A 14,673-nucleotide genomic window follows, 5' to 3' on the forward strand; every position below is an offset into this window, starting at 1 on the left:
GCGGTTCCTTCAAGGCTTGTCAGTAAACGGCAACTGTTATGATTGGCTAACGTCACTGCATAGAAACCATCAACGCCCACTCACTATTGCACGTGAGTAGGCCTAAGTGTTTTGAAAACAATATCCATGTAAGACCATAATTTACAGGCAAATCATTATGAAATCATTTACTTATGGTTTGCGATTTAACTGCTGTCAGATCAAATACAGCTAACTGCTTCATCTGTCAACAAAAGTTTATTTGCGAACCCCCCATTACACAACTGTGCCTTGTTTACAAAACAATCTGCGGTTTAATTCTCAGAACAAACATAATCCCCTGATTCCAGGATGCCTCGAACGTTTTTTTATGCTTCTGTTTACTCTTACATATGTCCTCTTCTTGTCAGTAGACTCAAGCGTGTTGAGTAAAGTGAATGGGCATCTGTATGCTGTATAGTGTAGGCAGCATCAGTGATTATAATACGTTCTATTTGCTTTTGACGCAATGCTCGCATCCTGTGTAGGTCAGCAATATTACCAGAGGCTGCAGTTTCAGGACCGCATTTTTTAGGACCCTAGTTTTTTGTGACGGCGCCATCTAGCCATTTTTTCTCCAATTTAGGAGACCTGATTAAAACTTCAAACAGAAAGATTCAAAGACTAGCCATTGACTTCCATAGTATTTTTTTTCTACTATGGAAGTCAATGGCTACCATCATCTTTAACATTCTTTAAAATATCTTTTTGTGTGTTTGACAGAAGAAAGAAACTCTTGAGGGTGGGAAAGTGATGACAAAGTTCACATTTTTGGGTGAACTATCCCTTTAAAAGCTAGGTATTAGTGTGATTCTTGTCAGTCCCAATGGTGCATAGCATGTTTTCCAGCTACATCCCTGATCATAAGCACATTTAAAACCAACATCACCATAATGATATTTGGTAATAAGGTAATTGCTTTGTTTTCAACAGATCACTGGAGAACTGTTTTATATTATCTGCAAAGATTCCCACTCGTGAATATCCACATATTCTGATCTGAACAGTTTTATGCTATCAAGCCTAGAGTCTTTTAAATTCTAAATGATTTGTTTAGACATAATTTGAGAAGTGCAGCTGAGCTATGATGATTGGGAATAGGTTATATGTAGACTCTCACCCCCGGCAATTTAAGTTTGATGCGCCATTGGAGAAAACATTTGAGCTTTTATGATTTTCAGACCAAGTATATTTAAGCAATTGTCCGCTCTCAATAAGGCTCCTTGTTGTTTGCTTCTTTCACAATTTATACAAAAATGTTGCTTTGGTGTGTTAGGATTAAGTGGAATCAAGTGGAATTAGATTCAGTTTGCATGTCATGTAATACATGCAAAGTGTGCAAGCATCTTTTCATGTAATTGTTTGTTTATCTAGCGTATTTTATTATGTACAAAATATACAGAAAATAGCTTGAACAGGACTACATGTAAATGGACTGCATGCTTCTCACGCACTCCCCACCCCTAATCCTAACCAAGGGTTTTCAGTGCGTATAAATGGCATGAGAAATAACATTCGTGGTATAGATACGCACTTTCATGAGACCGTGTTGTTCTCACCATGAGGGAGAAACCAATTAGTTTAAAACCATAATTCCTTTAGCCAGAGCTGGCAGGTATCAGTATCGCAGTTAGGTGAGCACCTTGCAAATTGGCTTAAGCAGATCTTTGTCTTATCTTTATCTTGTTGAGTTGTGCCCACTGAGAAGTCAATGCCGTTCCTACTACCAGAGCCTGATCTCGTAATCCTGTTAGAGTTAGTTGTGTCAGGTCTAGGTGAGTGAACTGGCTGGACACTTACACGACATGACTGCAGGGAGAAATGAGGACAAGTTCTGGAGAGACAGAAACAGTGAAAAAAGGTGCATAATCAACATTATCAAAAACTATAATACATATAAATAAACAAGTGAAAAGTTTGGACAGTCCTGTTAAAGTGAGACGAGGTATAATGGGAGAGTATGTGTGTAGACAAATTTTTTTATTTTTTGTTTGTTGACAAAAGTTATGGATTTATTATCACAAAAAAAGGATTTTTGCAGCGGAAAAGATCAGCATTCGGTCTGATAAACTGGATTAGAATGCTACAATAAAGCAGAGATTTTTAAGAAATAAAAGACTTACTAATACAAATTACACTTAGTGATTTGAATGTTAGCAGTACATGATTTTGAAGCATTTGATCCAGTGTTTGTTGATTAGCACTTATAGAGTGTAATAGGTAGCAATGGCCATTAACTGCACTGAAATGTGCTTGTAATATGGCAACCTGACTAAACATGATGTACTGTGAAAGAGAATTGCTTTTTGAGACCAGTACTTGTCATTTTAAAGAAGACAACCGTTAACTGATAGATATTGGAATTATTTGTTTAGTGCTGAACAAAGAATGCTCCAACTGAAAATGTAAATGTTACCTGACTGGCATAATTTCCACCACATCAAGCTATTTAAAACAACATGTGCTGTTATTCTCTCCTAAATGTTACAGCCTTCCTTGCCGATTCAGGATTAGTGACTTACTGTGCCGATTACTGATGTCATTTTTTGATTAAGGATAGGAGAACAAACACCACTTAAAGGGGTCATGACATGTTTATTTTTATTTATTTTTATTATGTTCCCTTAGGTGCAATTATAGTATTACTATAGTTTTTTTTTTACAAAAAACTTTTAAAATGTAGTGATTTATGACCTTTCCTGTTTCTCATCCTCTGATTCAAACAGTCTGTTTTGGGGGTGTTTCCCCTTTAAGAGTTCAGTGTTAATCCCCACTGTTATGATTGGCTAACGTCAGTGCCTATGCATCAATTATTAACGCCCCCAGCCAGAACATTTGCGGATTCAGCGTATTTAAAAAGTAGTTTAAAGTTTTAAATACATTACTTACAGTTTGCGTCGTCGTTGTTGAGCCTAGAATAGTCGGCACAGACTTATCTTTGAGCAACAGTTTTCTGGCAAAGCCAGCATCATTTTGGGATTTGTTCTCAAAACAGTCATCCTTCAAATGGACTGGGACGTCCGCAAAAAGTGGACATCCAAGTGCATCCATTTTTCCCTTACAACTGGATCTTTCGCAGCGTATTCAAAGATGTTGTTTGTCCACAGCCAGGAACAGCACATCTGCGGCATCGTAATTTCCCTGTACACAGACCCACTCGCTGTCCGTCGACTGAACACTTGTGAGGCGCGCGGGCGTAGTTGCCTTGCGCTTAAAGCGTAGTTGTCTTGTGCTGGAGGCGGTCATATGCAAACGCTGGTATGTCACTTCGTACCGTGACGTCACTTCTTACAATGGATCCAGAACGAGCTGTATTTAGAGCTTGATTAAATAAATGATTCGTTTATAATGGGGAGGACGTCTTAAGCTATGAAACTTGCAGGACGTTTTAATGGTACAAAGACCTCTTATATACCAAAAGATCAAGGCAAATTTGGTTTCTCATGTCATGACCCCTTTAAAATGTATGAAGATTATTTAAAATTCCCTAAGAAGACCAGAAAGAAAAATGAAATTGAAACCTACAGTTTGCCCATTAAAGGAACTTTAGGCTTGTTAAATTAAAGGTAGGGACAGGGTTAGCAATTTTTTGTTATACTGGTTGAAACTCTGTTCACATCATAATGAATCCGTAATAAATAATCAATAATAAAAGTGGTCTACATACTAAAACATGTACATATACACTATATTGCCAAAATATTTGGGACGTCTGCCTTTACATGCACATTAACTTTAATGACATCCCATTCTTAATCGGTAGGGTTTAATATGGAGTTGGCCATTCTTCTAGAAGTGCATTTGTGAGGTCAGGCACTGATGTTGGACGAGAAGGCCTGGCTCGCAGTCTCTGTCTTTATGGACCTTGCTTTGTGCATTGTTGCGCAGTCATGTTGGAACATCCCCAAACTGTTTCCACAAAGTTGGGAGCATGAAATTGTCCAAAATGACATTAAGAGTTCCTTTTACTGGAACTAAGGGGCCCAACAACCCCACTGTCACGGTTTTGGTTTTGTTCATGTCATGTTTCTGTCTTTTTTTATGTGATTTCCCTGTTAGTCATGAAGAGACTCTTCACATCATGCCTGCCAAGCCTGAGCCACTTCACGTCATGTCTGCCAAGTCTGAGTCACTTCACATCATGCCTGCCAAGTCTGAGTCTCTTCACGTTATGCCTGCCAAGTCTTCACGTCATGCCTGCCGAGCCAGAGGCTGTTCACGTCACGTCTGCCAAGCCAGAGGCTGTTCACGTCACGTCTGCCGAGCCAGAGGCTGTTCACGTCACGTCTGCCGAGCCAGAGGCTGTTCACGTCACGTCTGCCAAGCCATAGGCTCTTCACGTCACGTCTGCCCAGCCAGAGGCTCTTCTCGTCAAGCCTGCCTAGCCAGAGACTGTTAACGTCAAGCCTGCTGTGCCTGTGTCTTCGGACAGGATGGCTGTCGCGCCTGAGTCAGCTCAGGAAGATGCAGCGCTGACCACAGCTATTTTGTACGTGTGGGCAGACACATCGGCTACAACCCGTCAAGGTTGCCCACTGTCAAGATGGCCGGCGCCATGCCTGAGTCTCGTCCCGAGATGGCCGCCGCCACGCCGGTGTCTGTTCCTGCCAAGAACATTTTGGGGGGGCAGTAGGTCACTTTATAGGACCGTGGAGGCCGCGCCGCCCTGGCCCCCTGAACTGTCAGGTCCGCCCTGGCTTCCTGCACTGCCGGCGCCGCCCTTGCTTCCTGCACTGCCCACGCCATGACACGGCCCAGGTCCGCCCACGCCATGCCACGGCCCAGGTCCACCCACGCCATGCCACAACCCAGGCCCGTCCACGCCAGGCCACATCCCATGTCCTGTCCCCCTGCATGGGCCTGACCCACCATCCCTCCCCCAAGACCTCCTCCGCTCCACCACCCTCCTCGATTTATGTTTGGTTTTGTTGGGCGTCGGGAGCCGCCCTTAGAGGTGGGGATCTGTCACAGTTTTGTTTTTGTTCATGTCATGTTTCTGTCTTTTCATGTGATTTCCCTGTTAGTCATGTGATCCTGCCATGTGTTCCCTTGTCTGATGTGTCATGTTGTCATTGGTTCATTGTTCACAGGTGTCCCTTGTCTTGTCATTAGTCATGTATGTATTTAAGCCCTAATGTTTGCCATGTGTCTTTGTCAATTATTGTTACCTGTAACCACTGTTAGTACGTTTCTGTTCATGTCTTGCTTTTGAGTTTTCATGCCATACAATGTTTTTGTTTCATGTTTGGTTTTGTTTATAATAAACTGCACTTGGGTTCTCATTTACACTTGCCTCCAGTGGATCCCTTTTACACCCACACCATAATCCCCCCTCCACCAAACATTACACTTGGCACAATACAGTCAGGCAAGTACCGTTCTCCCGGCAACCACCAAACACAGACTCGTCCGTTGGATTTCCAGACAGAGAAGCCTGATTCTTCACTTCAGAGAACACTTCTCCACTGCTCTAGACTAGAGTCCAGTTACGGCGTAATTTAAACCACTGAATCCAATGCATTGCATTGCACTTGTTGATGTAAGGCTTGGATTCAGCTGTTCGGCCATGGAAACCCATTCCATGAAGCTCTCTACGCACTGTTCTTGAGGTAATCTGAAGGCCACACAAAGTTCGGTCTGTAGCTATTAACTCTCCAGAAAGTCGGCGACTTCTGTGCACTGTGTGCCTCAGCATGCGCTGACCCCACTCTGTGATTTTACGTGGTCTACCACTTCGTGGCTGGGTTGCCAATTGCTTCCACTTTGTTATAATACCACTAACATTTGACAGTGTAATATTTTGTAGTGAGGAAATTTCATGAATGGACTTATTGCACAGGTGAGCTGAGCTCCTGAGAGCGACCCATTCTTTCACAAATGTTTTTAGAAGCAGTATGCATGCCTAGGTGCTTGATTTTATAGAACTGTAGCCATGGAAGTGATTGGAACACCTGAATTCAATGATTTGGAGGGGTGTCCCTATTTTGGGAATATAGTGTATCTTCTGTGAATGTGTGATTCGGTCCGAATGCAATGATACAATGTCCTACTCTACATGCCTGTCTACATATATGTATTTCCATACCTCCGTGCACCTGCTTACACGGACATCACACATTATCAGCACATTCTATAAGGCAATGCAGAGTTGTAGACAGACCACGTTCACACCATGTCGTAACCGTACTTACAAGATGACAACCGTGACGTTCTACCTGGAGCTGTTCATGTTTTTCAGATTGAACAGAGGCTGTCCTGGGTGTGAGAGGTCGGCAGTGATTGCTAGCTCTCCTGAGACACTGCGTGCTGGCGATGTCTTCTAGTGAGGGTAGGGCACTGCACGTGATGTGTTGTCTGTCTTTATGACCCTCTGCAGGTTCTTTCTGTCCACCATTTTACAGTTGGCATTCTCTTCCAGATGGTTCCTTCTAAAACACAGTTCAGAAGCCATTGCTTAAGATGGTGTCTTGAGAACCACTGGACTACATATATAGGCTATTCGTCACTGCCCTGAATCGCGAAAATCAGTCTTTTTTCATTTCAACCGCCTGTTGGGCTCATTGTGTTGTCTCATTCTTCATCGAGCAAGGATATGTGAGTATTGCGCTTAATTTAGCCAAGATATGTAATTAATTAAATTTGTTTTCTAATGTGACTAATGTAGCCTCGCTCGCACTGTTTAGTTTTTCATTTGATTTGTCTGCTATTTAGTCTCATTCGTTTCTTTGCTCCTCTGGATTTGTGGATGTTTCCTGGACTGATTCCGGTTACCGACCTTTATCACACAGCTTTCTACTACTTTCTGCATGTACAGAACCCGGTATTGTCCATTAAATGTTCTGATCTTCCTTTGCTTTTTATGTTTTATTTATTATACTTAAAATAAATTTGTATATTCGTCTATTTAGTTTTTTTTTTTTTTTATCACAAATGCTTGACTTTTGGAAGTGCAATTTGATTACCATATGCAGTTTTAATAAAGTTGAATTAACGTAACCGTCTGTAATTTTTACTCTTCAAAGTGTACACTTGCAGGTGATGATTATAATTAGGCTAATTGACTGATAGCCCCTTTAAATAATAATAAGGATAAACAATATTTTAAAATTATATAATTATCTAACATCTGACTAATTAAAAATTAACCTCAAAACATAAAATGCTAAATGGGGGCCCTATCTATAGCCCTAGCATAAAAAACGCAACTAGCGCAACAACATTGCTACAGCCCTGTCGCGTCTTACAATTCTACGTTGTTACAATTTTGCGAGCACGTAGACGACGTTGCCATAGCAGAAATGCAACGTGCCACAGACATTGCCACAGCGTAAATGTGTTTGCTGGGAATTTAATGCCGTCTCGTGTGACGCTTTCTCAGCTGTGCGCGCTCGTGTTTTGGAGGTGTGACTTTGTAGACGCTCTGAAGGTAGGGTGGGATCTCATGCCTTCAAAGCTAGCTTGCTATTGATAGCTTTTCCGTAATTGCCTACCCTACCTTTAATATTAAAAATACTTATAGCTTGATTTACCCTCTTGAAAGTTTACTGTATATTTTTTTCCCTAGTGTGAAGGTTGGAACAGCAAATTGTGCAATCATGTTTAAAACTTTTAAACTGCCTTATCATGATCATTTATTTTCCAATAAATAATGTGGAGTATCAAAATTATACCCTATATGACAACATTCTAATGAGTACACTAAACTGAACAAATAATCTACTCTCTTTTATTTATGGACTTGTATAGTATTCAAAAATATAGTTTTCATATAGGCTACTACTTTCTGTGGATTCCCAAAAGGTAATTTTTGACTATTTCTTTAATGGACCTCTTGCCAAGCTGACCTTGTTTATCTTTGAGAAAACACATTCCTGGAATTGTAGCCGTTAATGTCTGTGCCTGGCCAAGCACTGTGTGTTCAGTGTTGGCACCATGGAGCCACATAAGGACATTTTGGCAGGATCAGAATGGTACAAGAAATTGGTCATCCTGCTGATCTCTCATAAAAATATATCACCCTGCTTCAATCCACAATCAACAACATTTCTAACTATACAATAGCTGAATTACCATATTTGCTAATGTTTTCTAATTGTTGCATACTGGGTCTGCCATACAAAACACCATATGATTTATGGAATGTAAACATTATTTGTGTATTCCATAATTGTGTGTACATTTGTAAACTTTATATTAAAGACTGAATATTATTCTAGTACTAAATGTATAGTCTATCTCTCGATTTAAAAAATATGATGTTGGAGCAATCATGATATTCATTAAATTCATTACACATGGAAACTGAAACAGTATTTAATGCCAGTATTTATTTCTATGTATTTCTTTTTCATTATTTACAAAATATATGTACATTTTAGGCAGAAGATATAAATGCTAGCCTCCCGGCACATAAAAAAACCCCCCACAATTTCAATGTTCACTGATCACCCAATAAACCCTGAGCTCTAAATTCAGTTAATGTGATAGTGAACGCAACCAGAAACTAATTCAACTGTCTTTTTTTTTTCATCTTTTTTTCAGATGCCCAAATTGGTCAATGACTAAAAGAACATAATCTGCGAGAGGTTCAAAAGTCTATGCTGGAGATACAGAGGACACCTCCGTCTTGCTGGTGGAGACAGTTGAGGACTCGTCATCGCCAAGCGGATTCTTTCCACAGAAAATAGTGGTCAGCATGCAGTTCCTGAACTGTAAAAGACAGTGTTTCATTTAGTACTTTTGGGTGTTTTATATAGCTTTTTATTGATAGACAATAGAGAGGAGAGGGAAAAGAGTGGGAATGGGATGTCTGGGATATGTAGGAAAAGTCTGATATATGATTTACCTGTTTATTTAGAAGCACATAGATGACAGGGTTATATATGGATGAGCTCTTTGAGAAAAAGGCAGGAATAGCCATGGACTGGGCACTGAAAGCAGCTCCCTTATTAAAGAAGATCCAAGCAGCAAAAGTGGCATAAGGGGTCCAAGCCAACAAGAAACCAAAAACCATAAGGATTACCATTTTTGTCACTTCCCTCTCAGCCTTCTGGGTTGATGCTGAATCCTGCTGTTGAGCTGCAGCCTAAGAGAGCAAAGCAGACAATTTGTAACAAAGTATTCCAATAGTTTGCAGGAATGTTTAAAGTGACATTTCATACCGCCTTGACGGTGCAAACAAGCCGCCCATAGGTGAAGAAGATTACGGTGACCGGAAGTATAAAATGGCAGGTGAACATGTAGATAACATATGATTCATTGTTGTATGCAGGATTCAGAGTGTAGTAGTCTGGTCCACATGAACACTGCATTCCCTCAGGAATATATCTGTTAAAGAAAAGCACCTGATGTTAGGAAACTTAAGTTAGAGTAGTCTGTTGTACTTTGGGATTCGAAAACAACTACATTTAGTACAAATATAGTTACAATTTTGCATCTAAATTCATTGTGAGCTTTACACTGGGACAAGTCTTATTTACTGCTGTACATTAAAACTAAGCCATTCCTGTGTATTGATAAACAACTTGTTTTAAAAAATAAAAATGCCTCACGTTCAACTGAAAAGTGTTGTTATAATCACTGCACTTGAGAGCAAATTAATTGCATAATGTAGACCAACCTGGACCAGCCAACCAGAGGGGGAGCAGCACATGCCATGGCCGCTATCCATGTAAATGCGATTCCTGACATAGCGTGGGTGGTTGAGAATTTGAAACTACCCATTGGCTTGCAAACCACAATGTATCTCTCGATGGCCAGCACCACAAGTGACCAAAGGGCAACTTCACCTGTGTGGCAAGTAAAATATACAATTCATTTACTCCCTACATGTACAGCCAATCATACTCTACTTTGAACATTCGAAGTAATTCCTTAGAGCATTCAAAGTAAAACAAGAAAAAAACATTAAAACTTCTCTCACCTCCAAGTGTGGCCATGAAGCCCTCAATCGCACAGCCAGTTGGACCCAGAGCAAAATAGCCATTAATTGCTGTGTAAAAAGTGACTGTGAATCCAAAACAAACCATGATCGTGCCAGCCACAGCCAGGTTGACCAAAATGAAGTTGAGAGGTTGCCTGAGCTTTTTGTGTTGAGCTGTAACAACCAAGGTTAGGACATTGATGGGAAAACCCAAGCAGATGAGGAAGAACACGTAAACGGCAAGCGCTTTAAACTTCCACGGCTCAGCAAGATAATACTGTGGATAGTCGTAAGGACTCCTCACTAGCCCTGTCCTGTTGGACATGGGGATGTAGAAGTTGTTTCCCTCAGTGCCGTTCATCTTTGCCTACTAGTGATCCAGACCTGGAAGAGGATGTGATCTGCTGTGTTGGACCTGCTCTTTATTGGCAAAGGTGCATCAGGTGTGTTTATATATCCCTCTGTGGTTCCTTATAAGGGATAAATCCAGGAGCGTAAGATAGGGAGGGTGTTACAATGTGGGATTTGAATGATAAGAGCAGACATAATCACTTTTGTGCTAATCAACCGGTGAAGCTTTAAATCTTAAAGTTTTTTCACCTTTTTAGGACATTAAATTAGGGCATACTATTGATATTGATTGACAGTACAAAGTGAGTATAGCTGAACAAAGCTTTATTTATTTTAAGGATAAAATGTATATCAAATGATAATTTTCTGATGTAGTTCAGCAGTGATAGTAACACAATAACATTAAAATAACAAAATGTCACCTCTGATGTGCGTTTTATTTAAATATAACAATTTTCACCTGTCACAGCTGTGGCCAGTGGTGGTGCTAAAATGGGGCTTGGGTTGGGTGGTCTACGTGCATGTGTAGGCTACCAAACCCCACCGATAATGTTCACTCTCACTGCATTTGCAATATTAAAAACTAGCATATAAGTTGTTTATATGATTTAAATGTGTTTAAAATGCATGCTGCGATCGGTTATGCGCTCGTATTCGTATTTCAGAACCAGAGGTGCATGAGAAGTCTTGTCTTAACCCGCCAAGTTTAAATGTAGTAGGCTAAAACGATATGAGCGCTGCGGATGGTGATTGTATAAGAAGAACGAATTAATAACAGGTGTCTAACACAAAGCTATAATAGCCTATGGCTTAAGAAAACGTGGAATAGAAGGCACGAGTCATATTCTACTGTTGTGATATATTTATTTATTTTTTTATCTATTCTGTGGGGGTTTGTCTTGATAGAAAGTACAGTGGAGAATTGACAGGGAGCTAGAGAGGTAGAGGACAGAAAGAGGATCACACGAGACAATTGCACAGCTTGCCGGAGCGATGACCGTGAGGCTGTCGGGTCAGACACCCGTTATTAGCCTATACACACTTTATGGATTAGTTGTAGGCTATGGAAATGAGCAACGTGAATATTTTGTGTTCCACACAGGAAAATTATACAGTTGTTAACTGGGGTGAGTAAAATAATGATATTTGAGTGCAGTCTATATATAATTAAAAAATATATATTAAAAGTTTTTATAAAAACCCATATAAAGTAAACGTAAAGGACTGGAAAAGTCATGGAAATTGTTGAAATTAAATGGCAAATGTGGTGAAAGAAATTTTTTAGATAGGCTACACTTTGGGAGTTGTAACATGGAAGCTATAGGCTAGCCCTATAGTTTCTTAAAATAAAGAAAAAAGTATGTTAGCACACATGTGTCAAAAATGACATTCCTGCAGTAATGGTTTAAAATTTTGTAAACAATCGAATAGGCTAATAAATGCAACACTCTTTTGATGCTATGTCGTATGCACTGGTCATTCCTTATTCAGAGTATTTTCCATCATTAGAATATGAAATAACACAACTGGAAGTAGATAATTATGTATTCAACAAAAATATTAAACAAATCAAAATATTATACTTGAGCTTCTTTGTCAGCTCTGCACACTCTGAACATTATCTCTCAACCAACTCCATCAAGTGCATGATGATTTTTATGATCAATAGGTTAGGCAGATTTCATATTTTTCTTTAATAGTAGCCTTTCTTTTTCCAGGATAGCAGATGCCAGTAGCCTACGTTTATGGTCTGAGTTAGGTTAGGGAGAAAAATATTAAAATGAGTGTACACATCAAGTCTTTAGCTATTTTGCTGTATAGCATACAAGTTAATATTCAGAGTCTGTGCATGTTAGCTTACTTGCTTGGATGTCTCTAAGTTGTTGTTTTGTGAACCAACGGAGGCATTTGAATGATCTAAAATGTCAATGAAAAACATCTACAAGAATAGCAAAACATAATTTATTTATTTTGATTTTGGGGTGAAATAGAAACTGAACAAATAGGTAGCCTATGTACGCCATACAATACAGCGTTTTCCACAGCTCAAAACGCTTTACAGGCAACAGTAATCAGATCAAAACAATAAACATCAAACACCTCACAATTTTCCGAAAAGTCAAAGTCGAAAGTCAAATCCCATTCGGAGTGAGAATATGGAGCAGCATGTGTCCGACCCAAAAGTCCAAAACGAATTCAGTAAAGATGTCACAAAACTGTATAATGTGTTGCAAAGTGGAGGCATTCTCGTCGACCCGCATCTCCCATGCCACCGCCGAGCCAACTCCAGGACCCCAAACGGGAACACACCAGAACCACCACACCGGCAAAGATGCAGCACGCAGATGGCGTCCGCGGCAACCGCGCAGCAAACACCGGACGGCAGACAAGGCAGGCAGTGTGTCAGGTCAGGTGGGCAGATGAAACTACGCAGCAGATATGGAGAGAAGCAGACAAGAGAGAAGCGAACACAAATAAAACTCCGTCGAGATCCATAAATGTCAATTTTAGGAGTATGAAATAAAGAAAACAAATTGTTTTAAAACAAATTGACAAAATACAATTACAGCTTCAAGTGGTAGCCAAAAACGTGCGCAGCACACAGTCACCGGATGTTGTCGTCATACAGTTGAGCTGAAGAATTTGTCACAACTGGAAACGGTATTAAACCATATCTCTAAGTCAAACAGCAAATTGTCCAAAATTAAATTGCCCTGTGAATAAAAGATCATGACCATGAATGGATTTCCCAATTCCATTCTTGTGGATTTGCTGCATGACTGATTCTCAAATGTAGGCTATTCTTCAGAGCAATGCGATGGATAAACTAAACTGAACAAACTAATTATTATAGGGGCTATTAATAAATAATAATACACTTTTTATACCCTTCTTGGATTCCACAGTCATTTGATTGACAATAACATTAGACCATTTGTTGCCAAGATGCTGTTGGCCTGTTTGCTAGGCTACTTTGAGATAACATTCTTGGAGTTGTATTTGTCCATGTCTGCTCTTGTACCTGGCCAATCGTTCTTTGTCTGAGCATCATGCAGGTCACATTAAGACCTTTAGGCAGAGACTGCTGGAGTCAGAATGGTTAGATAATTGTTGCTGGTGTTCAGCAGGGTCAGACCAACCTGAATCTTGGTTAAATGTTTGGGTAACACTTTAGTTTAGGGTCCAATTCTCACTATCAGGCCGTTGCTTATTAACATGCATATTACTAGGATATTGGCTGTTTGTTAGTACTTATAAAGCATATTAATTCCTTATTCTGCATGACCATGTTCTACATCCCTTAATCCTACCCAATACCTAAACTTAACATCTACGAAGCAGCCTTCAGGAGTTTATTAAGGCAAACTACGTGATTAATAGTCAATAGTGAGAATTGGACCCTAAACTAAAGTGTGACCAAAATTTGTTCAACAGCATTTGTGGCATAATGTTTATTACCACAAAAAAAATCAACCTGTTCCCTTCTTCTTCTTTTCTTTTATAAAAAAGGTATATTCTTAAATTATGACTATAGACGTATGCAGTGACCAAACCCCATTCTAACTTGACAATAGCTATGTACATAATATGCTAGTGCTATTATTGCTTCATACTTTGTCTGCCATACAAAACACAATATAGTAAAGGAACTATACATTTTCTATATTCCAAAGTTTTGCTAACTTTATTTATATTAAAGATGAAATAAAACACTCAATTAGCCAATAAATGGTTGATGTGGAATTTGAGACTTTAAAAGAGCTTAGTCTCCACAATATATTGCAAACATATATCTGGCCTTAATGAGAGGATTGTTTCAAACTGAATGTAGTGTGGATTTGGTTGTATTTAGCACTACGTGGGTTGTATGTCTTGATTTAAAATACTAATGCTAAATTATGGTAAACTAATTTCAGTTTTAGTATCATACAGTAGCCTATATATGTACAAACAAACTAAAAATTAAATAAATTCATAAATAATGGAAACGAAGACACATTTTTTAATGCCAGTATTTATTTCTATAATTTTTTTTATTATTTACAAAATATGTACACATTTTAGGGCAAATATATAAATGTTAGGCTCCCAGTTAATAAAAAATAACCACTGATAACCCATTAAATCCCATTAAATAGTTATTCACCCAAAAATGAAAATGATCCCACAATTTAGCTACTCACGCACGCAAGCCATTCTTGGATGTAGCCCTATATTACTTTTTTTTTTTCAGCCAAACACAATCGAAGTTATATTAAAAAATATCCTGGCTCTTCCAAGCTTTATAATAGAAGTGAGTATCGCATGAGATTTTTTAGATTTATCCATCCATCTAAAAAAGTAACCCATACGGCTCCAGGGGTTTAATAAAGGCCTTCTGA

The 14,673-nt window shown here is 39.3% G+C and overlaps 1 protein-coding gene across 1 annotated transcript; it reads right to left on the reverse strand.

The window, feature by feature from the left end:
• Positions 1-8,315: 8,315 nt before the first annotated feature.
• Positions 8,316-10,389, reverse strand: LOC307007422 (green-sensitive opsin-2). Its single transcript, XM_079629459.1, has 5 exons — positions 9,941-10,389; positions 9,638-9,806; positions 9,180-9,345; positions 8,864-9,103; positions 8,316-8,727 (listed from the first exon to the last, which is right to left on the reverse strand). Exons 1-5 carry the CDS (start codon positions 10,299-10,301, stop codon positions 8,614-8,616), a joined length of 1,050 nt encoding a protein of 349 aa, XP_079485585.1. The 5' UTR covers positions 10,302-10,389; the 3' UTR covers positions 8,316-8,613.
• Positions 10,390-14,673: the final 4,284 nt, after the last annotated feature.

This window comes from Phoxinus phoxinus (genome assembly GCF_949152265.1).
Source record: "Phoxinus phoxinus genome assembly, chromosome: 11".
NCBI classification, from domain to species: domain Eukaryota; kingdom Metazoa; phylum Chordata; class Actinopteri; order Cypriniformes; family Leuciscidae; genus Phoxinus; species Phoxinus phoxinus.